The 25,010-nt window shown below is 40.4% G+C and overlaps 3 protein-coding genes across 3 annotated transcripts; all 3 read left to right on the top strand.

The window, feature by feature from the left end:
* Positions 1–974: 974 nt before the first annotated feature.
* LOC131658958 (uncharacterized) lies at positions 975–2,834 on the top strand. The gene is made up of 2 exons (XM_058928206.1): positions 975–2,146; positions 2,252–2,834. The coding sequence occupies exons 1-2, from the start codon at positions 975–977 to the stop codon at positions 2,832–2,834; spliced, it is 1,755 nt and encodes a 584-aa protein (XP_058784189.1).
* A 374-nt stretch (positions 2,835–3,208) lies between these two features.
* LOC131658957 (uncharacterized) lies at positions 3,209–11,004 on the top strand. The gene is made up of 4 exons (XM_058928204.1): positions 3,209–4,905; positions 5,008–6,329; positions 8,822–9,028; positions 10,835–11,004. Exons 1-4 carry the CDS (start codon positions 3,209–3,211, stop codon positions 11,002–11,004), a joined length of 3,396 nt encoding a protein of 1,131 aa, XP_058784187.1.
* Positions 11,005–22,949: 11,945 nt separating this feature from the next.
* LOC131658956 (uncharacterized) lies at positions 22,950–24,677 on the top strand. Its single transcript, XM_058928203.1, has 3 exons — positions 22,950–23,628; positions 23,698–23,919; positions 24,370–24,677. The coding sequence occupies exons 1-3, from the start codon at positions 22,950–22,952 to the stop codon at positions 24,675–24,677; spliced, it is 1,209 nt and encodes a 402-aa protein (XP_058784186.1).
* Positions 24,678–25,010: the final 333 nt, after the last annotated feature.

Raw genomic sequence — 25,010 nt, 5'->3', positions numbered from 1 at the left:
GAGTACGATGGGCGTGAGGGGTGCTAGCACCTTCCCCTTGCGTAATCGACTCCCGTGCCCTGTTCTCTGGTCGAAAGACCTTGTTTTATCCTGAGTTAGGTTTCTGATATTCCTTTCCCGCGATGGGATGAATATATTAGTGGCGACTCTGATTCAATTTTTCGCGGTAGCGACAGCTGGCGACTCTGCTGGGGACGTTGCTAGACCTGTGCTGGTCCGTTCTCAGCGAGTCGATCCTAGCCTTTGTTTGTTTGTTTATTGGGTTTATTTTTTGTTTGCTTATATGTTTACATGTTGTATATATGCTTGCACATCATGTTTATTTTCCGCTTGCATATCATGCATCTGGACTATATTATGGGTCCCCGTGGGGACCACATATTTTCTGCTTTGTTTTGCAGGTTGGGTGGGATGTTTTATGAGGTAAAAGGCCCAATACCCAGGCCAGAGTTGACACATAGGATACCTAGGATAGAGTGGATAGTCATGACGCCAACAGAATGTCAGGTTCTGTTGATTGCAATCATGAGACCCACGACCAGCCGAGACTCGAATGGGATACCGTTGTTGGCATGTATTTGCAACAATGATGGTGTTTCAGGAGAGTTGTTAATGCTGGAGACCTTTTGACTTACCTTGACCTAGATTCACCTGTGAGTGGGGTGGGATATTCATGACAGGTACCGTTGGTGACTGTTCTATTCTGTTGGTGACTATGGTTCTTATGGGTTTGTGGTATCTATGCCGGACTTTTGATCCTGTAACATCCGATCTGGTTCAAAAGCAACATACACTTCTCCTATATGGGGAGGATCTTTCATTGCATCATACTCATCATAGCATGTTTAATTTCAAAAAAAAGAGAAAGAAAAAAAGAAGAAAGAAAAAAAAAGAAAAAAAAAGAAGAGAAAAGAGATTAACATTCATATGCATGCCATTTTTCAGGTATCCAAAGTCAACACTTCTCATCAAGAATGGCTAACAGTGTGACCGTCAACAAAAAGACTACGAAGCATACCTTCTCTTGCAGTTTCTACCGTGAGGATATAACACCTTTGGTTCGATTGAGCACCCGAGTTACTGGGCAAAATTTGGATGAATTCAGAAAGACTTATGGCCACATTCTGCTTCAGTTTTATGATTCTGAGCTGCGCTGCTTTACCTTTCAAGATTACCAACTAGCCCCTACCCTCGAAGAGTATGCACACATTCTTCAAATCAAAGTTCAACATAAGGTTCCTTTTGTGTGTGCACCTGAGAAGCCCAAAATGGATCGCATTGCTGATGCTCTTTATTTGAGCATGAAAGACGTTAAGGATAACTGGAAGCCTAATGGTGGGACCCATGGATTCTATGTGAAATTTCTGATGAGGGAAGCTGAAGCCCTTGCTGATAAGGAAAAGTGGAAAGAATTCAATGCTCTCCTGGCTGTCATGATCTATGGATTAGTGATGTTCCCGAATATCCCAAATTTTGTTGATCTCACTGTCATTTGTCTCTTCATGGATCAAAACCCTGTACCCACTCTGTTGGCCGACACTTATTATGCCATCCATTCTAGGTATGGGAAAAAAGGATCAGTTAGGGGTTGTTTACCAATACTGTACGAATGGTTTTCTTCACATTTGCCTAAAAGCGGAGCATTTGTCACTACAAGAGATTCACAGAAGTGGCCCCAAAGGATTATGGGACTTACTGCAAATGATATTGTTTGGTATCACCTCCGAACAGACATCGAGCAAGTTATAACCAGATGTGGCAGTTTTGGCAATGTTCTTCTCATAGGGACAAAAGGAGTTATCAACTATAATCCGAAGCTAGCACTGCGCCAGTTGGGTTTTATACTGAAGGACAAGCCTTTGGATAAAGAGATATTCGAGTCCGTTTGCTTTGAAAAAGGAACCGATCCAGAAGGTTTGGAGAAAGTAAGGAGTGCGTGGAACAAAATTCATACAGAAGACCGAACTACCTTGGGGGGAAAGAATGCTATTGCCAAGAAAGCTTATACTGAATGGGTTGAAGAAAGAATTAAGGAGTGCCTGCTGCCTTTCCCGAAGGTTAGCCCTCTATATGAACAACCACCTAAGATTTTAACTGCCACTGTACCAGCTGAGGAGTACAACCAAGTACATGTGGAGAATATCAGGTTGCGAGAAAAAGGGGAAGACGCTAAAATAAAGTACTTCTTGGTGGATCAGAAAAGGGCTGAATTAGCACATGAGGTTAAAATGCTGAAAGGAGGATCTTCCAGAGTTCAAAAAAGGGCTAGAACTGAAAAGGGTGAAAGAGCTACCACTGTTCGTATTGAGGACCATCAAAGGGTTATAGAAGAAGTGGTGAAGAAAGCAGAAGAAAAACTCAAGCGAGAGTACAGAGAAGATTTAAGGGCTCACAAGCTCAGAGTAAAGAAAGAGGCTAGGGCCGAAGTAAAGAGTTTGAAAAAGAAGCTTGGAGAGGAAACCACTCAGAGGGTAGCAATCGAGAAGAAGCTTGAAAAGGAAATTACTCAAAGGATAGCCGTGGAGACACAACTTAAAGGTAGTCATCTCTGTTCCGCTCGACTAACAGAAGAGAATGCAAAGCTCAGAAACCAGATGGCAGAAATGGAAAGTACATCTGAAAAGAATACCCTCCCTGATTGCAAAGGATGTGAGAGCTTGGTGGCCCACTGTGATATGTTAGATGGGCAGTTGTTTCGCAAAGATGTGGTGATTCAAAGTTTTGTCAAAGGAAGAGATCGAGAAGTGACCAAGAAAATGTTTGATGAAACTAAGAAGTGGAGCGACGAGCACTTTAAACAAGGAGGACCTTTGTTTTACACCAAGATGGATTAGTGTTTGAGCTTGTATTTCATGACCACCACCAGGCTTGTTGGATGGGGTCCTTTATCTTTTCTGTTGTTTGAACTATCTTGTCAATGTATGGGTATGCCCAAACTCAAAAGGAGATTATTAATGAAATTTGAGTCTTTTGTTTCCTCTTGATGCTTATCTTTTGTCACATTGTTAAACATTCTTGATTAATATTAAATATTTTGGATACTCTGAAAATGGCACCTCACATCATATGCACACATGCACCTCATGCACATCATGCACAAACAGGTACATCAGATGGTGTTCTTATCTGACTGATCAGGTTTTCTCTTTCAGCAATTGCACCTCCGCCTACACATCGCTACTACACAAGGGCTAATCACTCACTACAAATGGATCAGTTAAGGGACGATCTTATCCAGATGAGAACTCAGGTTACTGCTCAGATGGCTCAGTTCATGGAAGTCATGCAAAACATGGCTGATCGCCAAGAAGAACTCAGAATCAGGATGGACACAGTTGCTCAGGTTGTTGCGGACCCCCCGCAAAGAAATCCTGCTGATATTCGTGTCAATGGTGAACCTGTGATCGGAGGACCTGGTGTAATTCCTCCTGTTGCTAATCAAGGTAATCCCCGTGGGCCTCCCCAGCCTACTCTTGAAGGACAGACCACACAACAAATCAGAAGGGCTGCTGCTATCCCCGTGTTGGAAGAGGACCGACACGAGGATTTGTTTCCTGAAAGTGAATGGGGATTTCCACAGGATGCTGGAAGGATGTTTAGAGGTCTGGAGGAAAGGATGAGGGCAATGGAAGGCCAAGGATTGGGTATAGATATCAATGACTTGGGTTTAGTTCCTGACGTCCGTGTGCCACCGAAATTCAAGGTACCCGACTTCGAGAAATACAAGGGGAACACTTGTCCTAAGACACATGTCCGAGCTTACTATCGCAAAATGCATGTGTACTCTGAGGATGAAGGATTGTTGATGCACTTCTTCCAAGATAGCCTGACTGGGGCATCCTTGGAATGGTATATGAGATTGGAGAGAGCTAATATCCGAAGTTGGAGGGACCTAGTTGATGCTTTCATAAAGCAGTATCAGTATAACGTTGACATGGCACCAAATCGCACTCAGTTACAGAATCTAGCCCAGAAAGCTAATGAGTCCTTCAAAGAATATGCGCAAAAATGGCGCGAGTTGGCGGCTAGGGTCCAGCCACCAATGTTGGAAAGAGAGATGATGGACTTGTTCACCAACACTCTGGAGGGCCAATATTACTCCGCCTGCTCTGCATCCTCAAGTTTTGCCGAGTTGGTTATGATTGGTGAGCGAATTGAAAGTGGAATTAAGGCTGGTAGAATACATAATCCAAGTGCTGCTAGTTCCTCTTCTGGGGCAGGAGGGAAGAAACCATATAACGGATTTGCTAAGAAGAGAGAAGGTGAAACGAGTGCTGCTTACTATGGTAAAGGTAAAGGCCATGTTTATCAACAGGTAGCCGTTGTGACCATACCGAGTACTCCTCTTCAGCAACAACCACCGCAACAGCAGAGGCATCCCCCACGTCAGTATCAGCAAAAGTCGAGGCCACCAAGAATTTTTGATCCCATACCTATGACATATGCACAATTACTCGCTCATCTCTTACATGGGGACTTGGTGCAACTTCGTACCATAGGCCCTCCGCCTGCTAAGCTTCCTCCTAACTATGATGCTAATGCCCACTGTGAGTTTCATTCTGGGGCTGCTGGTCACGATATTGAACATTGCATAGGATTCATGCATAAAGTACAGGATCTGCTTGATTCAAAAGCTATTGAGTTCACCCCTACTCAAGGACCTAACGTTGTACAGAACCCTATGCCTTCCCATGGAACTCATGCCGCAAATGCCATCGATATTGTTGAAGACATTTACTTGGTCAAGGATGTTATCGAATTGGGATCGTTGTTACCATTATTGAAGAAGGAATTATTGAGGATGAGACTATACGCTGGTTGTGGAGAATTCTGTACTGATTGTATGGTCACCTCCTCAGTTTGTGACAAGGTGAAAGATGGGATTCAACAGTTGATAGATAGTGGGTACTTATAGTTTGAGCATGTGCGACATCCAAAGTCAGTCAAGAATGAAATCAATGTGCTATCCATCCCGTATACTCCTACTAAGATCCCGATTCCTGCCAGAGCGCAGCCTTTGGTCATCACGTTGCCTGGTCCCATCCCATATACTAGTGAGAAAGCAATCCCATGGAACTATGGCGGAGAAGTTTTCTACCAAGGGGCTAAGTACGAGATTAAAGCACCGGTTGAGAAAGAAGATGTTGATAATGTTGTTGGCATTGGAAGAATGACAAGAAGTGGTCGTATTTTCAATCCTCCCCAGAATACTCGCGATGACAATGCAGAAGCTCTAGCTCAAGCAAAAGGGAAAAGAGTGGTAGAAGATACGGTGGATCCGGGGCAAAGCTCTAACTCTAAAGATACTGTGGCCAAAGAGATGGAAGAGTTCCTAAAGATCATCAAGAAAAGTGAGTATAAAGTGGTTGACCAACTGAGTCAAACTCAATCAAAGATTTCGATCTTGCAGTTGCTCTTGTGTTCGGAGACACATCGAAACGCTTTGTTGAGACTTTTAAGTACTGCTTTCGTCCCTCCAGAGATCTCAGTGAATCAACTTGAAGGGGTGGTGTCAAACATCAATGCTGGTAATGGATTGGGATTCACTGATGCAGACTTGCCCTCCGAAGGTAGAAACCACAATAGAGCTTTGCATATATCAGTGGAATGTAAAGGGACTATGTTATCTCGTGTTCTCGTGGATAATGGATCTTCTCTGAATGTATTACCGAAGTCGTCTTTGATGAGGCTAGATTATTCTGGTGTCGGGATAAGGCCGAGTGAATTGACAGTGAGAGCCTTTGATGGGTCAAAGAGATCAGTATTTGGGGAGGTTGACTTGCCAATAATGATAGGCCCTCAACTTTTCACTATTACCTTCTTTGTGATGGATATCCACCCGTCTTACAGTTGTCTCCTGGGACGTCCATGGATCCATGCTGCTGGGGCCGTGACTTCCACATTGCATCAGAAACTCAAATTCGCGACGCAAGGAAAGATAGTCACAATATGTGGGGAGGAAGAACACGTGGTAAGCCATCTTGCGTCCTTCAGGTATATTGATGTGGAAGGAGAGGTCCACGAGACGCCTTGCCAAGCCTTTGAGGCTGTCCAGACTATCAAGATCCCTTATGTTGACAATAAGAAGTTGGAAGCTCCCATGTCTTCACTAAAGGAAGCTAAAGCTGTGGTTGAATCAGGTCATCCTGAAGGATGGGGCCGAGTCTTAGATCTACCAATCAAGCAGGATAAATGTGGGATTGGATATCAGTTGGGTCAGAGTTCATCTAATGAGGCCTCCAAGAAGCCCGGAACCTTCGTTCCGATCAAGTTCTCTAGTGCTGGCATCGTCAAGGATCATATTTGCGCTGCTGATGATGATATGGATAGTGATTATGACATTGAAGAATGGATCAAGCCGTGTGTCCCGGGACAGAAGCTTCTCAACTGGTCATCTGAAGACATCATCTCAATTGCTCTTGATCAAAAGTAATACTGTTTGTTTTTGTTTATCATGCAATAATTCCTGTGTTCTGCCCAAGACACGGTGAACATATGTAGGGCCTCATTTGTTGTTTTTCAATGTTAAAATCATTAATAAAAGGACGTTTTTGCATTCAAATATTTTGTTCCCTGTCTTTCATTTTTTTACTTTTACATTTATAATTAATAAAAAAAATAAAAATGGCAACGTTTCTTATTCATCATCTTCCCTCCACTCTAAAATAAAGCATAAATCATAATTCATGCAGATCCACTTCTCCTCCAGATTCTGTTGGTAACGATCTTGCTATGCCTCGTTATGACTTTGACAATCCTATCTACACCGCTGAAGAAGAGGATGAAGAAGATTGTGAATTGCCTGATGAGTTGGCCAGATTGTTGAAACAAGAAGAGAAAGTGATCGAGCCACATCAAGAGCCTATTGAGACGGTGAATCTTGGCACCGAAGAGATGAGAAGGGAGGTTAAAATAGGGGCTTCTTTGAATGAGAATGTGAAAGAAAAGTTGATTGGAATGTTGAAGGAGTATTCTGACATCTTCGCATGGTCTTACGAAGATATGCCTGGATTAGATACTGACATTGTTGTGCACAGGCTACCCCTTAAAGAAAATTCTCCACCCGTCAAACAGAAACTCAGGAGAACACGTCCTGATATGTCCAAGAAAATCCAAGAAGAGGTTCAGAAGCAGTTTGATGCAGGTTTTCTTGCTGTAACAGTTTATCCACCATGGGTCGCCAACATTGTACCTGTACCTAAGAAAGAAGGGAAGGTACGAATGTGTGTCGACTATCGAGATCTGAATAGGGCGAGCCCGAAGGATGATTTCCCGCTTCCTCACATTGATGTATTGGTAGATAATACTGCTCAGTTCTCGGTTTTCTCCTTCATGGACGATTTTTCTGGTTACAATCAAATAAAGATGGCACCCGAGGACATGGAAAAAACAACATTCATTACACCTTGGGGCACCTTTTGTTACAAGGTCATGCCATTCGGGTTGAAGAATGCTGGGGCAACCTATCAAAGAGCTATGGTGACTTTGTTTCACGACATGATTCATAAAGAGATCGAGGTCTATGTGGATGACATGATCGCAAAGTCCCATACAGAAGAGGAGCACCTTGTTCACCTGAAGAAATTGTTCGAAAGGTTAAGAAAATTCAAGTTAAGGTTGAATCCCAATAAATGCACTTTCGGAGTGAGATCAGGAAAGTTGCTTGGTTTCATCGTAAGTGAAAGGGGTATTGAGGTCGATCCCGCCAAGGTAAAAGCTATACAAGAGATGCCTGAGCCGAGAACTGAGAAACAGGTTCGTGGATTCTTGGGAAGGTTGAATTATATTGCAAGGTTCATCTCACACCTTACCGCCACGTGTGAACCTATCTTCAAGCTATTGAGAAAGAATCAGGCAATAAAGTGGGATGACAATTGTCAAAAGGCGTTTGATAAGGTTAAAGAGTATTTGCAAGAGCCTCCAATCCTCATGCCTCCAGTGGAAGGTAGACCTTTGATTATGTACCTGACGGTTCTCGAGAATTCAATGGGGTGTGTGCTGGGTCAGCATGACGAGTCCGGTCGAAAAGAGCACGCAATTTATTACCTTAGCAAAAAGTTTACCGATTGTGAATCAAGATACTCACTACTCGAGAAAACTTGTTGTGCTTTGGCATGGGCCGCTCGCCGACTGAGACAGTATATGTTGACTCACACCACTTTATTGATTTCAAAGATGGACCCAATCAAATATATATTTGAGAAACCGGCATTGACAGGGAGGATTGCCCGTTGGCAAATGATCTTGACAGAATATGACATACAATACACTACTCAAAAGGCCATTAAAAGTAGTGTAATTGCTGATTATCTTGCGCATCAACCTGTGGACGATTACCAGTCTATGTACTTTGAGTTTCCTGATGAAGATATAATGTGCGTGGCAGAGACTTCCAAAAGTCAAGATCAAGAGGAAGGACCTGAACCAGGGGCGCGATGGACGCTCGTGTTCGATGGTTCCTCTAATGCATTGGGTAATGGTATTGGGGCTGTGCTTACTTCTCCAACAGGTTTTCATATTCCATTTACGGCCAGGATTTGTTTTGATTGTACTAATAATGTGGCTGAATACGAGGCTTGCATATATGGTATTGAGGCGGCCATTGATTTGAGGATTAAAAATCTCGCAGTTTATGGAGATTCTGCTTTGGTGATTAGTCAGATCAACGGAGATTGGGAAACACGCCACCCCAACTTGATTCCCTATAGAGAACATGTGGTGAAATTGGCTCAATACTTTGATGAGATCACCTTCGATCACATCCCTCGAGAGGAAAATCATTTGGCTGATGCTTTGGCCACTTTAGCATCCATGTTCAAAGTCAAATGGGACAATGAAGCGCCGTCAATTGTGATCAAAAGGTTGGATGAACCTGCATTCTGTGGCGTCATTGATAATGTGCCTGATGAGAAACCATGGTTTTATGACATTAAGAAATTTCTGGAAACCCAAGAGTATCCTGAGGGTGCTTCCTTTACAGATAGGAAAACTTTGAAGAGACTGTCTGCCAAGTTCTTCATTGCTGGAGGTGTGTTATACAAGAGGAACTTTGATTCTGTGTTGCTCAGATGCGTGGATAGACACGAAGCAGCAAAGATCATGCAAGAGGTGCATGAAGGATCCTTTGGTACACATGCAAGTGGGCACACCATGGCTAGAAAAATATTGAGAGCAGGTTATTATTGGTCGACCCTGGAACACGATTGTTTCAACCATGTGGTGGTATGTTACAAATGTCAAGTGTATGCAGATAGGGTTCATGTACCTCCGGTTCCTCTGAATGTGTTGACATCTCCTTGGCCGTTTGCTATGTGGGGCATCGATATGATTGGGGAAATTAAGCCCACCGCCTCTAACGGACATCGCTTCATCCTCGTTGCTATTGACTACTTCACCAAGTGGGTTGAAGCTGCGTCTTATGCAAATGTCTCCAAGCAAGTAGTGACTCGCTTCATCAAGCACCATATAATTTGTCGTTATGGGGTTCCTGAGAGAATTATCACTGATAATGGATCCAACCTCAATAATAATATGATGAAGGAATTATGCGAGAATTTCAAGATTACGCATCATAACTCTTCCCCGTATCGGCCAAAGATGAATGGTGCAGTTGAAGCGGCCAATAAAAACATCAAGAAGATTGTGCAAAAGATGGTGGTCACTTATAAGGACTGGCATGAGATGTTGCCCTTTGCTTTACATGGTTATCGTACCTCGGTGCGTACTTCCACAGGGGCAACTCCTTTCTCGTTAGTATATGGCATGGAAGCGATTCTTCCGGTTGAGGTTGAGATTCCTTCATTAAGGGTATTAACAGATGTGAAGCTCAGCGAAGCTGATTGGGTCCAAACCAGATTTGATCAACTGAACCTCATTGATGAAAAGAGACTAGCAGCCATATGCCACGGGCAAGCCTATCAAAAGAAGATGAAAAGAGCCTTCGACAAGAAGATTCGACCTCGACACTTTCAAGTTGGTGACCTTGTGCTCAAGAAGATCCTGCTTATTCACAACGATCCTAGGGGAAAGTGGACTCCGAATTACGAAGGGCCTTATGTTGTAAAGAAAGTCTTCTCAGGTGGCGCCATGATCCTCTCAACTATGGATGGCGAAGACTTCCCACTTCCCGTGAATGCCGACGCAGTTAAAAAATACTTCGCATAAACATGATCAAAAATAAAAATAAAAGAAAAGGAAAAGATCAGACAAAAGAATGAAAAAGAAATAAAGTACACCCACTAAGTTGAAAACCCAAAAGGGCGACTTAGGCAAAAAAGGGGTCCTGGTGGATTGAAAACCCGAAAGGGCGGTCCAGGCAAAAGAGGGACAAAAAGCGAATGACTGCGTCGTGCATTAGATCCTCGAGCATAGTTAGTCACCACAATTGGAGGACTCAGAAGGGTAAAGGACCAAATTCATTCATCCATTTCTGAAAGCAAAACAGAAGGAACATGGAAGATCTGCAAGGCATAGCAAGATTGGAACCCAATGGAATCTTTTCTCACGTTGCCATGTTTGTAAATGCTGTTTGTTTTCCCTTTTGGCGGTTACCTCCTCAAGGAGGCCGCTCCCTGATGTACTCGCCTATGTTAGGCATTTCTTTTCATTAATAAAAAGATTTTTCACTCAAAAAATTCCTACATAGTTTTATTTTTACTGTTTTGTTTACAAAAACGTCCAATTATTTTGGTAAGCATTGCATTTCTAACATCGAAGTCCTACAAAAAGAACATGAGCTAAAACAAATAGAATTGCTTAAAGATTTTGAGTACTTGGGATGGTGGACGAGGTAGAACCATCATACTGGGGCATATTTGCTTGATTTGTTTTGCAGGAATCTCCGATCATTCAGCACAGTCAGATGCTAGTACCTACGCTTCAAGAAGTATCAACCAAACATCTCTGTCGATATGGAACCCAAAGGTCTCCTTTCCTTCAAATACCAGAGTTTATTTCTCTGGAGAGCTCTCATCCAGGGCTCAAAAGCTCCGCAGTGTTGATTAGATTCCCTTATTCTTCGATAAAGATGTGGAAGTTCAAAAAAGGAGGTGCAATCTTCAAGCTTCAAAATAAGATGACGGTGTTGCCGCTCAAAAGTGCCATCGTGCCTCCTCCCTCATAAGTCATCGGGTGCAAGTTTTCCCCTGCAGAAGTGACGCGTTGGGGGCCGGTCAAGAAACCATCTGGTGTGGCCTTGCAAAGTCAGGGCGCCAAGAAAAAGTCCCCACAGAGTGCTCAGGACGGAAGGCTCCCTCCGATGTTCACCCGTCATCTCTTGCATATAGTAATCATTGCATTCACATTGTATCTACAAAAAACGCGTAGCATTTCCATGAATATGGAGCATTACGCCATGGAAAAATTCAAACATGCATCAATGCATAAGCCAAGTTTGTATGTGCTTCCAAAGCACAAAGTAACGTATCCCCAAAAGAAATCTTTCTTTCTCCCTCCAGTGCGGACTGGAGACAAAGGCTTTCTTTGTCAAGATCATTATTTCATTGGTTATTTCCCGTTTGCTGAGCTCAATCGTCTGGATAACCCATACTTTGTGTGTGGCAATTCGAATGATTGTCACTCTTGTAGAATAACACCCCGCCTTTTGGCCTGAGGGAACCATGTAGTTCTTATGTTCCATAAGTAACAATACCTCTTTCAAAGTCCAGTGTTTACTGGCATCATCTAATAGAGTCTGGTCGTCACCAGTCCTCTCTTTGTATTCACTTTTTGTGAGTCCCCTTACTGCCTTTCGCATAAGGGATACCTCTTGCTTCTTGCAAGTCTTGTTTTGGTTATTTTCCCGTATGCTGTGTGCATAATAAAGTGCGAATGAGGGTGGGCATTCAGCCCATCTCATTTTTCAATCATTTGAAATCCATACTATGTGTGTGGCAATTCGAGTGATTGCCACCCTTGAAGAGTTACACCCCGCCTGTTGGCCTGTGGGATTCATGTAATTCTTATGCTTCGCAAGCATCAATGCTTTTTGAAAGCCCAGTGTTTACTGGTATCTCTTCAGTCAAGCCCAATGATTATTGGCATCTCTTTCCTTAAATTCCCATGGTTATGGGCATCCTTCAAATTCTGGTTGTTACCAGCAAAAGTCCTATGGTTATAGGCATCCTTTGGTCAGTTCTAGTTGTTACTAGTCTGTTCCTTTAAAGTCCTGTTGTTACAGGCATCCTTTGGTTAGGTCTGATTGTTATTAGTCCTTTCTTTCAAAGTATGGTTGTTACCAGCAAAGTCCTGTTGTTACAGGCATCCTTCAAAGTCTGGTTGTTACCAGCAAAGTCCTGTTGTTACAGGCACCTTTGGTCAGCTCTAGTTGTCACTAGTCTGTTCCTTTAAAGTCCTGTTGTTACAGGCATCCTTCAAAGTCTGGTTGTTACCAGCAAAGTCCTGTTGTTACAGGCACCTTTGGTCAGATCTAGTTGTCACTAGTCTGTTCTTTTAAAGTCCTGTTGTTACAGGCATCCTTCAAAGTCTGGTTGTTACCAGCAAAGTCCTGTTGTTACAGGCACCTTTGGTCAGCTCTAGTTGTTACTAGTTTGTTCCTTTAAAGTCCTGTGGTTACAGGCATCCTTCAAAATCTGGTTGTTACCAGTTAAAGTTCTGTTGTTACAGGCATCCTTTGGTTAGGTCTGATTGTTATTGGTCCTTTCTTTCAAAGCCCGGTTGTTATCGGCAAAGGTGTAGTAGTTGACTGGCATTTCTTGTCTTATCAAGCATTTAATAGTATCCCTTGTTTGGAATCAGTAGTGACTGGTGTCCTTTATCAAAATCAAAATTACAAACATCACCTCAGAGTTGTCACTCCAGAGCGCAAATTTTTGGGTTCTTTGGTATTCAATCCACTTACACCTCAAATATCCAGAACTTGTATCGTTTGTACATTCAGGTCTAAGAAGATTGAATAGGGGCAGCTGTTGCACCCCAAAATTTGCCCACTTATTTATATCCAATTGGCTTTCATATCACATTCATGTACATACCTCATGTAGGTCATTCGTCTAACACATTCATCCATATCACAGTTACTGCTCAAGAAAATTGACAAAAAGAGGCTGAGGTTGGGGAAATTCTTGGTTAAGAAGAATCAGATCTGAGGCCTTATTGAAGAGGATCATCTCCATTGGCATACTCCTAAAATCAGGGTTTCATTCTCTCCGAGTCAAAGCTCTGGTTAAAAGATACAAATTTCAGGTTCATCAGGGTTTTCAAGTTGAGGTTTTGACCAAAGTCAACCCTCTTGACTTTTTGGTCAAAATTTAATCAGGAGATGATTTTGAGTATGAAATATGGTTGCCCTGAAGAAATATCATTCATTGGAGTTTCCTTGGTTGAAAGTTGATTGAGAATTAGATCGGAAACGGATTAATCGGGAAATTCATCTGGAATCAGAAAAATCAGGAGATGTTGACTTTTTAGTCAAAATTAGAGTCAACTGGCTAATATTGACTATTTGGTGTAAAATTGATCAGAAAAAGTCAAAGGAAACAAATAAAATCAAGGGATTGTCAAAATTGCCATTTTTGGAAGCTATGCTAAATAATGAAATTCTCATACTTAGAAAATTTTGAAGTTTGTGACATTGGATGATCAATCAACTTCATTAACAGCTTACACTTGGCTAATGACGTTTTTTGGGAAAATTTCCAACATTAAAGTTGTTCCTCTCATGGGGAGGAACAACTTTGTAGTTGGGAGTTTTTTCATTAGAGGCTTGTATAAAAAGATATGGCTTGAAGAAAATGGAGATTCAAAAGTAAAATGGGCACTTAGAAACAAGATTCATTACTTTAATTAATGAGAGAGTATGATACATGAATGAATGGGCAGCACAATTGGTAAGACATCTTGACTGGGAGTGCTAGTGCATGTGCTCGAGCCCTGGTGGAGTCATTCCCACCATTTTTTTTTATTATTTTTGTCACTTTTATTATGAATAAGTCAGCCACTTCCAAGTTGCTTTTGACCTGGTTCCAACTCCAAATCCTTTTTTTCTCAACATCAAAGTTGTGTATCTCGTGGCCTTCTTCAATATTGTAGTTGGGAGTTTTTCCATATGGGGTAAGGATCAAGAGATATAGAAGCTCAAAGTTGGAAGATTACCACTGAATCAGGGCAAGTTTCCAGGCAGTTTTTCGCCATCGCATGCAAATGATCAAGCACGTGGCGTGCCAGTATCAAATGCGTTTTCCAGGATCTAGAGGTACTCCATTGGTCCAAAATTGGTATTGATCTCATCACCTATATGCCATCTACCCATTGGTCTGAGAATTACGAATATTAGTTGAGGGATGAGGAGATTACAAAGCCTCAAAGTGCCCCCTTCGCCAGTTCATGTATCGGCCATAAATGAAGTCACGCCCTGGAAAACTATAAAAGCTGTGTCACGCGTACGGGTCAGATTTCAGTGGTGCATCGTGAAGTTCCAAAGCGTTTTTTCTTGAGTTGTAAGTGTCCTCCCTTCAAGCTACTAACACCAATTTGGTTCTATCACATGTCATCTTTGTATTGAGCATAGGCTTGTGCCCAAGGATACTCCATAGCATGAGTTATATATGTTGGAAGTTGGTGTCTTGCCCTAAGAAAAGCAAAAGCTTACTCTATATGGCCATGCAAACCATGGAAAAATAAAAGAGAGGAAGAAGCTTACTACAAATAAACAATCAGAAACTTGTTCACTAAGTGTTGAAGGAAAAAGCTACTCTATAATGAGCCACACCATAGTCATTGTACACACTCACACATAAATAGCTCAACCCTTCACATCACAACGGACACACTTCATTTTTAAGATTTTTCTCATTCACTTTCCCATTACTCTCTCATCACTCCCCTTTTTTCTCTCATCTCTCTCTCATCCCTCTCTCCACCATAACAACCTTCAACCACCATCATCTACATCTCATCTCCACCATAACAACCTTCAATCACCACCACTGTCAACCACCACAAACTCATAACTACTCCAACAATCTTCATCATCTCTTTCAAAGAACAAAGAAGTTGCATTAATCATCATCATCTCCTTCAAAGAACAAAAGAGCACTCGGATTTCTCCTCAAATCTTGATCAATATCTCTCCAAGTAAGTGATTCTTTCCATGGCTTTAGAAGCATGTATAGGCCTGGAACCCGTCATCAGGGATTGGGTTAGGATTTAGACCACCATGTTTTCATTGAATGTGTTGCATATGGTGCATGAATATGCTTTCTTTGAACATAGATTCGGTTTGCAAGATATAGTCTCTGTATGAATGTATGATTGGCGTATTGGAAGTCCTTGTAGCATGAGGTTTGCGTTGGCACCAATTTTGTGTGTTTTAGGAGAGATCTTGAATCTTAGGGTTTTAGAGATGTGTCTCGGTTCAGAAGTTAGAGATAGAATTAGGGAAAACCGATGGCATATTTGGAATCTACGTTGAAAATCGAGTGGAGCCATTGTTTGCTTTTTTGTTTTCCGTGAACATTAACACCGGCGCCGTCGCGGCCGCCGTCTTGGTTCGCCGGAGAAGGCGATGAACAGTGCCCCATATACTGTTCACGTGCTTAGCATGTGCATGCTGTATTGTTTTGTCCTCTTCCATTCCCTTTTTGTGGTGTCATGTGTCACGGTGTGATTGGCCAAAGTTATTCTTTTGTCCTTTAGTCACTTAAACATGGGTGCACCAATTGATATGTGTGTAGCAATGCAACGTTTTATTAAAAAAGGCATAGTGTAGAAATATGTGACATGCTGAGTAATAGTTAAAGTGGAATAATAAATGTGATAATAATAAAATGGGAATGAGATGAATAAGGTGAATATGGGGCTGGGCCGCGTTTTGAACATACTGGGCCTACCAATTTCGTTTTCCACACCCTCCAGTTTTAGGCCCATGCGCTAATCACAGCATGTTCTTAGTTCATTTCTAAAATGTTTCCACACCCCCCAGTTTTAGGCAGGGTTAGATTTTGTTTCAATTTTGTTTCTTTCATAACTTTTGATTCACAATCCAATTTTCCTTCAAATAAAAAATAAATAAAAATATGTTTTAGATACTTCTATGTGTGTAAATAATTGTAGTATTTTTTATAGATTTTTAGAAATTAGTTTGATATTTTTAATAAATCATTTACTTTGGTATGTTCATGTTTCTCTTGGTTTTGATAGATTTTGCAAATTAATTTCGTTTAGTACCTTAGGATCAGAATTTAATCACCAATTTTTGTATGGCCATTGTAGACTAATCCATGATATTGTGTGTAAAAAATGAACTCCTAATTCTTTGTTTTGATTGGTATTTGGTTAGTTTCGTTTAACTCGATTAACATGCATTTCTAATAGATAATTGTGACGTTTGTGCCCTCAAATTGAAATGCATCCGCGGCATAATGTTGGTACCTTTTGCACATATAATTAGGGATTCTTAGAGGTCCTAGTTGGTTTTTTTAAGTCATGTTTTCTTATTTTACTTGATTTTTCTTTCTTACATGTAAATAACTTACCTTTGGTTAACAATTGCACCATAACTTGTCTAAATGACCTATAATTTTGTGCGAGATTTCTTGACTTGATTTCATAATTGTTTAGACACCTATTAGAGGTCATTAGCTACTGACTTATAGCATTTGATCACATCTTTCTAACTTCACTCCTAATTTGAATTCTACTAACTAGTTTTGACTTAATCTTGTATAGTTTTGTTAGAACTTTGTTTGTTTTGAGTTAATTGACTAACATAAATTGGTATAAGGTCTTTGACCTATAAATGAACTAATAGCTACTGACTTTAAGCTTTGTTCATGTTTTCATTTGCTTTTTGTTTCGATTAATGGATGTTAGTTCGCTAATTGTTAAGTAACGATTCATGCGATACTTTGGTAACTTCTTGTGAATATTTTCGTGTGATGTCATGATGCTTTTGTGTTTGATTTAGGACACTTATTTCCTTGGTTTGCTACTGCCCTAGGGCTCTCTTCTCATCTTGTTGGAGTTGTAACTCCATTCTTGTGCCATGTTCCCTTAGACTCTTCCTTCTTTGTTAAGAGGAATTGAGATAGGTTAGGATAGTTATCCTTGACCTTAGGGCCATTTGTGGAATAGAATAACGTAGATTAGAGAATAGGTTAGTTCCCCTTTGTTCATTCTTTTTCTTTTTCAACTTTAAAACACTAATAAATAAAGATGCGAATCACATTAAGAAAGTGATAGAGAAATGAGTGGGATTCATTCCCTAATCTGTTTCTCAATCACTTAGTGGCATAGAAATGAGTGGGATTCATTCCCTAATCTGTTTCTCGGTCACTACTTAATGGGAGAGAAATGAGTGGGATTCATTCCCTAATCTGTTTCTCAAACATTAATTAATGGGAGAGAAGTGAGTGGGATTCATTCCCTAATCTGCTTCTCGATCATTACATAATGGGATAGAAGTGAGTGGGATTCATTCCCTAATCTGCTTCTCGATCATTATACATTTTATGTGATTCTAATCGCAAAGTAAATCCCCTTAAAAAATACCCAACCAAAAACACTTAAAACACTTAATAAAGGCTCAAATTAAAACAAAGTGACGAAGTGGTGCGAAACCTTGTATTGGGTTTTGTTCATCATGTAGTTACATAAAAAACACAAACCCAAGTTCATTCTTTTGCCTTGTTAGGCGCTTAAGAACATGTTGAGTCCATTCCAAACTAGGCGTATAAGTCTCCAAAGGTCGAGCATCGTGGATTGTGACCTTAACCTCTGTTCAACTAAAAAACACAAAACAAATGGAAACTATGGAGCCGAACTACGGTCGCTCTGATTCCTTTAAAGGGATACGTAGGCATTGGGTCGCGGGGCCTAAGCGAGCACACTTGTAAATAATTCCTTCTTTTCCCCGTATTTCTTTTGCATGCATTCGCATTTAGGTTTTAGACATTAGACACCCTTTAGATAGAAACAAACATAGGTGGATACCATCGAGTACGATGGGCGTGAGGGGTGCTAGCACCTTCCCCTTGCGTAACCGACTCCCGTGCCCTGTTCTCTGGTCGAAAGACCTTGTTTTATCCTGAGTTAGTGGCGACTCTGATTCAATTTTTCGCGGTAGCGACAACCATCGATTACTTTGACATGTTTGTATTCTGCTAAACCAATTGTCGCATCGTTTTGTGGAAATATGTGAAAAGGACTTAGGCACTTGTTTGAATCTGAGAGTTTCTTTGAGCCTATTCCATCTTAAAACTTAATTTTTTTCTTCTGTGAGAGTGTGATCCTTTGCAAACCATTCTTTGAGACTGAGGTCAAGATAAATTTCATAATATTCACCAAGAAAAACATCTGGTAAGGTTTTGATCTCAATGAAAAGTTTTATTTTGAACCATCAACCAAAAACTTTGGCGATGTGTTTTCTCTTTTACCTTTATAGAAAGTAGGGGAGCATTCATAGAATCTGAATATAGGTTGATCTCCCAGTTGGGGAGATTCATAATCATAAGAAGAGTAAGTACAGGTGGTGATTCGCAAGGAACAAAAGAATTTCGTAGCTTGAAAAAAAAAGAAGAAACAAGAAAAAAAATAACGTTTGAACTTAGACAGTTGTTGATAATAAAAGAAACATCGAGCTACGAATGCAAAGATGAACAGGTGAGAAAGCTAATGGTATAGAGTAAAAGGAATGAGTTGTGTGATTCGGATGCTTCCCTAGAATAGGAACAACCCTTGAACATCTTCTTTTCTTTGAATCTAAACCACATTACAACCCTATAAAGACCTTTCGATTCTCAGATTCCACAGGACTTGATGCTAACAATACGGTGAACGTATGATATGGATTTTTGTTGATTTAATTGTTTGGATGAGTGTTTAACCCCTCTTTTATTCATCATATCTTTTGATGAGAGTGATTAGTGCTGATTCAACTGCGGTTGTGTAGTGTTTTGAACTTCTAGAGGTAAATTCCTTTCAAAATCTGTTTCATGTGTATGTTCTGAGTTTGCAGGGAGATGAAGAGGATCTGATTTGGTCACTGAATTGAACCATTTGAAAAAATTTTTGAAAAACCTGTTGCATGATTGTTGGTATGTGTTGTAATCACTGAGGTAAGTAATTTTGTTTAGGGACAAACAAAACTCTAAGTTGGGGAGAGTTTGTTAGGAGTGAATTAGTAGTATTTTTGTGTGTTAAATTAACTACCTTTTGATTTAAAGTTAAACATATCTTATGATTTTTAAGGATTTTATGGTTATAATTGAACTCTAGAGGTTTGATGCTAATTGTAGATCGACTTGCATCACTTTGGGTGTTATTTGTGCAGATTTTATTGATGAAAAGTAAAGACGAAGAAACAAAAAGGTGTAGAGATTTCGGAGAAGAGAAATCACAAAGAAGAAGGATGAAGTAGAGGCCGAGCCGCGGTGATAAGTGGCGAGACGCGCCATCACTTCTGACTTTGGCTCGCGCCTCGCCAATCCGTGTCGCGCCGAGGGAGCTGCGTGAAAAGAAATAAAGTTATAAATAGAAGCCCTAATCCTCATAAGAGATAGATCTTTGGTGAGCAAAATTCAGAGAGCAATCCTATTCCAGAACAAAAAACAACTTCTGACGGAGATTTCAACATCAATTGAAGACATTCCCTTGATGAAGATGAATCCCTCTATGGAGCTTTGTGTGTTCTTCATGTCTATGGAGAGCTAAACCCCATTGTGTTGAGTTTAAGGTAGTAGTTAACCTATGAAGATGCAATTACTTTGATTAATTCCTGTGAACAATTGTTTAAGTTTTATTATCAATAAAGAACCTTGCTTTTATTTTATATCATTGTTGAACTATCAATCGAGAGATAGGGTTTATACTTTTGCCCTAGGTTCTTATATTGACTTGTTGATTAATACTCAGAGATGAGATTTTGAAGAAGTTTTCATAAATCATCATGGTGAATTCCCTTTATCTTTATAGTTATTCTGAGAGATCGAATATCATACCGGTAGAGGTAGCTCTAGATTGATCATTAGACATAATATCAGTTTTGAGGATGAATGAAGATAATAACTTAGATAATGTTCACTTGTGGATTAATTGATTATTGCATATGAATAGGTTGATGAACCCTAAAACTCAACATATTCATTCACCATTTTTATTCGTCTTTAAGCTTTTAGTCATTCAATTACTATTCTGTTACTTGCAACACAGACCAAGCAACATATAAACATCCTCTAGAGTAATCGTACACTCACCTATTGGAAGATGAAACGTGTAGGTTTCAGGCCTCCATCGCTCTTGTAACGCAAGGATGAATTTTCTGTCGATGGTGTTGTTGTGCATTTTTATGACATGTCCGAAGCCACATGCTTGTAGATTCGGAATAATCCTCTCGTCAATTTCAACATAGGCGTGAGAGCGTGTACGGAATCATTGATCATCCTAAAAAACCACGAATAAATATATTAAACTGGATATTGTAAGACCCTTCTAAACCCCGCGGCAATTTAAATAAATAATCAGAGTAAAAACATAAACACAAGGGTGCCACAATTATTTAAAATAAATAAACCAATCATGGTCAAAGTCATGCTTCATTAGGAAACGATTTAACAAAAACACAATTATGTTTATCACATCGGAATAAGAAACATCATCAACGTAATCAAATGAAAATATAAGCCAACACCAATTAAAATAGAGAATTCTCAGAAATCTCTATAACTATCGTCCCTCAGTGTTATAAGATCAGAGCATGACCGACACGACCAAACATAAACGGATAAACTCTACGAGTCATCCTCACCGAGCACTAATGCCGCTACTCCTCAATCTGAAAATGACAACATGTAAGGGTCAGTCTCATTCTCAATTAGTAAATATTATGCAATTCATAAGCAACAAGCATCATAATATACCGTTCACCCAATTATACACATTCAGATTCACATATATTATTCATCAAATCACACAATAATAGATTACGACACAAAACACAGAAATCCACACAATCATGCTATGCCAAAATGCATATGACACAACTGCACTACGCATGTGGTACCAAAATTCGTGAATCACATTCACATGACTTCTCTCCACGATACTGCCCTTTAATGTCACTCACACCCCACATGGGCACACGAATATCCTCATCGCTCACACCCCCATGGGCACACGATGACTGCTTACTAATCTCCGCACAATGGGAATTAGCCACCAACGATCCACTCATCAACGAGATCCATCATCAAATGCATATGAATGAATGAAACACACATAACATACTTATAAACATCAGCGAATCACGATGAACAACTCATGACAACACCACATCACCGAATAAGTACGTACATGGTTTCAACATCATTCAAATAGCCAGGCATTCGTCACAATCACAATAAGAATCACAACCAATTCGTCATCACATCAAACACATTGTCACACCTATCTCATATGCACACAATGTTCAATTCTCATCAAGTAATTTAATCGAGTTTTAAAGAAATAAAGTCGGCCACCGCCCATATTCATCATTCATCATATAAAACATTTAATTACTTGCACAACGCCCAAAACGACACTAAGAAATGATTCCCGGATCAAAAGATACGTTATTTTAAAGGTTTAGAAAAATTCACACACAACAAGGTTCGCTCAGCGACGCAAGGCAGAAGCGAAATCCTTCATACCTCCGCTCAGCGGACCTCTAGCGACGTCCAACAGAAGCGAAATATGTAGGGACCTCCACTCAGTGGACCCCCTCCGCTCAGTGGACCTGCGATTTCAGCAAACCCCAAGTCTGCGACAGACATATAATCATCATACATTCAATTATACACCACAAAACATCATTAAACGCATTATTAACCAAATAGTTCACACAATTATCATCAATTCAATCCAGATTAGAACCCCCTAACCTAACAATCCCAATGTCTAATTGAATCAAACCATACATCAATCTACCTATTACCTAAGACCACATAAGAGATACTAAAAGGAAGAGTCCCCCCTTACCTCGATGAATCTCTTGAATTCTCTCCTTCCGATTCCATGTTCTTGCCTCTTTCTCTTCTCTTGCTCTTTTCACGTGTTCTTCATTTCTCCCCAAATGATTCCTTTTCTTATTTTATGAAAATAAAATAAAATAAAATATCACAACTTAGTAAAAGGCCTAACCAATTAGCACCCCTCTTTTACTAACATCACACCATAAGCCCAATAGCTCTTACTCCGTCATTTTCCAATTAAATCCAATTAAAATACTAAAATTCCAATTATTTAATTTAAATCCAAATTAAATTAATAAACTGAAATTATGGGACGTTACATATATCATATAAGTATAGATGTTTAGAAATAAATAAGTATGAACTTACATATGTCGCCAAGTTCGCTCTAGTTCCTCTGTGGTTTTCACCCATGGTAAGAAGTTAAGCCATTTTCAAGAACTCTGAAACTTTTCTGTGGATTTGAAAATGATAAGTGTTTGTGAAGATAACAGATGAAATGTTGATGAAAAGAGAGTATTCTATGAGAGTATTTATAGAGGGGATGGTTGTTGCTGATGTTTAGTGCATGAAAACCAAGTGGCGAGCATGCATGTGATACAGATCTCAAAGTAATAAAGAAGGGTTCACATGCATACAGTGTTCTGTGCAAAATAGACTAGGCGTGCATGCATTCTGTGTTCTGTACAGAATAGACTAGGCGTGCCTGCATCCCGTGTTTTGTGCCGAATAGACTAAGCATGCATGCATACAGTATTCGGTTGCAGGTAGATCACATGCACACATAAGAGTGGGCCAAATTAGGGTTTTTCGTGTGGGGACCACAACTCCTACACATGCGCCACCCGGAAATTGAACTTTGATGGGGATGAACCATCGACTGATATTTTCTATGATCCATATACTCAAACAGATGCACGATTAAAAGAAGGAGACAAATTTCGTTCAAAGGAGGCATGTATCATGGCCATAAAAAGATTTCATATGGCAAACAATGTTGATTTTAAAGTTGATCGCGCCAACGTTGAGAGGTACAAAATTAAGTGTAGAAACCATGATTGTGGATTCAGGTTGCATGCATCATACAGGAAGAGAAGTGATTCATGGGTGATAGGATATATTTCCCAAGATCACACGTGTGTTAACACAAATGTTTCACAAGATCACCGTAAGCTAAGTTATGATATTATATGTCAAGAAATCTTGCATCTAGTTGACAAAGATCCATCGTTAAAGGTGAAAACGATAATCTCTCATATCGTTTCAACTTACAATTACACTCTGTCTTATAGAAAGGCGTGGCTGGCGAAGACCAAAGCGATCGAACTTGTGTATGGAAATTGGGAGGATTCGTACAAACGACTCCCACGTTTCTTGTTTGCGCTTCAAATTTATTCTCCTGGAACCGTTACTATTTTAGAGACCCTTCGGGCGCAATCTCCAGACGGAACTTGCCTTCAAGGAAATGTGATATTCCACAGGCTTTTCTGGGCTTTCCGCCCATGTGTTCAAGGATTTGCGTATTGCAAACCAATTCTTCAAATAGATGGCACTTGGTTGTACGGAAAATATAAAGAGACCTTGTTGATGGCTGTGGCACAAGATAGAAATAGTAACATTTTTCCTGTTGCGTTCGCTCTTGTGGAAGGAGAAACTGCTGGAGGTTGGGGTTTCTTTCTCAGAAATCTTCGGACACACGTTTCCCCCTAACCTGGACTCTGTTTGATTTCAGACAGACATGCTTCCATCGAGATTGTGTACAATAATCCAGCAAACGGGTGGCAAAACCCACCTTCAACGCATGTTTACTGTATTCATTATATCGCACAAAATTTCATGCGAGAGATAAAGGACAACGCTCTTCGGAAGACTCTTGTCAATTCCGGATATGCATTGACTCAACCGAAGTTCCAATATTATCGACATGAAATTGTAGCGGCAAATCCAGATGCAGGCAGATGGATAGATAATCTAGCTAGAGAGAAATGGACCAGATCATACGACAACAGGAAGCGATGGGGGCACATGACTACAAATCTTGTGGAGTCTATGAACAGAGTGTTTAAGGGCATCAGACACCTTCCGATTACTGCCTTGGTGCAAGCAACATACTATAGGATGGCTTCTCTTTTCGCACGAAGAGGTGAGCGTTGGAGTGCAGTTCTAGAATCCGGACAAGTATTCAGCGAAACCTGCGTCAAATTCATGAAAGAGCAATCTGCCAAAGCCAACAGCCACATTGTGACATCTTTCGACCGATTCAACCGGACCTTTAGTGTTAAAGAAACAATTGACTATAACGAGGGCCTTCCGAGACAACAATACAGGGTTCTTACAGACAAAGGTTGGTGCGATTGCGGAAAGTTTCAAGCCTTTCGCATGCCATGCTCTCATGTAATTGCAGAATGTTCGTATGCGCACCAAGATCCATTAGCACTTTTATCTCCCATTTACAAGGCGGGTACCTTGCTCGGAGTGTACAACAATGCATTTCGAGTGATGGCAAAGGAGGATTATTGGCCTGCATACGAAGGGGACGTGGTTTGGCATAATGACAACATGCGGAGAAAGAAAAGAGGTCGACCAAACAGCACCCAGATCATAACCGAAATGGATCATGAGAAGATGGTACGAAAGTGTGGCATATGTCGTGAAGTCGGGAACAATAAAAATACTTGTCCTAACCGTGGAGCAACCTCCACCAACAATTAGTTGTATGTCATTTGTATTTGTATTTGTACTGCTTATGTATTTGTATTTGTATCTAAATTTGTATATGGACTGCTTATGTATTTGTATTTGTATTTGTATTTGTACCGCTTATGTATTTGTATTATCTCTTATTAAATCAACTAGTTATGTATTTGTCTTGTAGTGAAACTGTCTTCATGACCCATACTGTCACTCTGTATTTTGGACAGTCAAATACACATGCTTTCGTCCAGTCCCATCAAGTCATACATTGATCAGTGTGCCTTCATTTATCATACAAGTTAGGCGTGCTTGTAAACAGTACGCAACATTACTCCTTTTCTACCCACTACT

The sequence above is a fragment of the Vicia villosa genome, linkage group LG3 (genome assembly GCF_029867415.1).
Source record: "Vicia villosa cultivar HV-30 ecotype Madison, WI linkage group LG3, Vvil1.0, whole genome shotgun sequence".
Lineage (NCBI taxonomy): Eukaryota > Viridiplantae > Streptophyta > Magnoliopsida > Fabales > Fabaceae > Vicia > Vicia villosa.
Note: the sequence above shows the minus strand (reverse complement) of the source record. Positions and strands in the feature narration are given on the sequence as shown.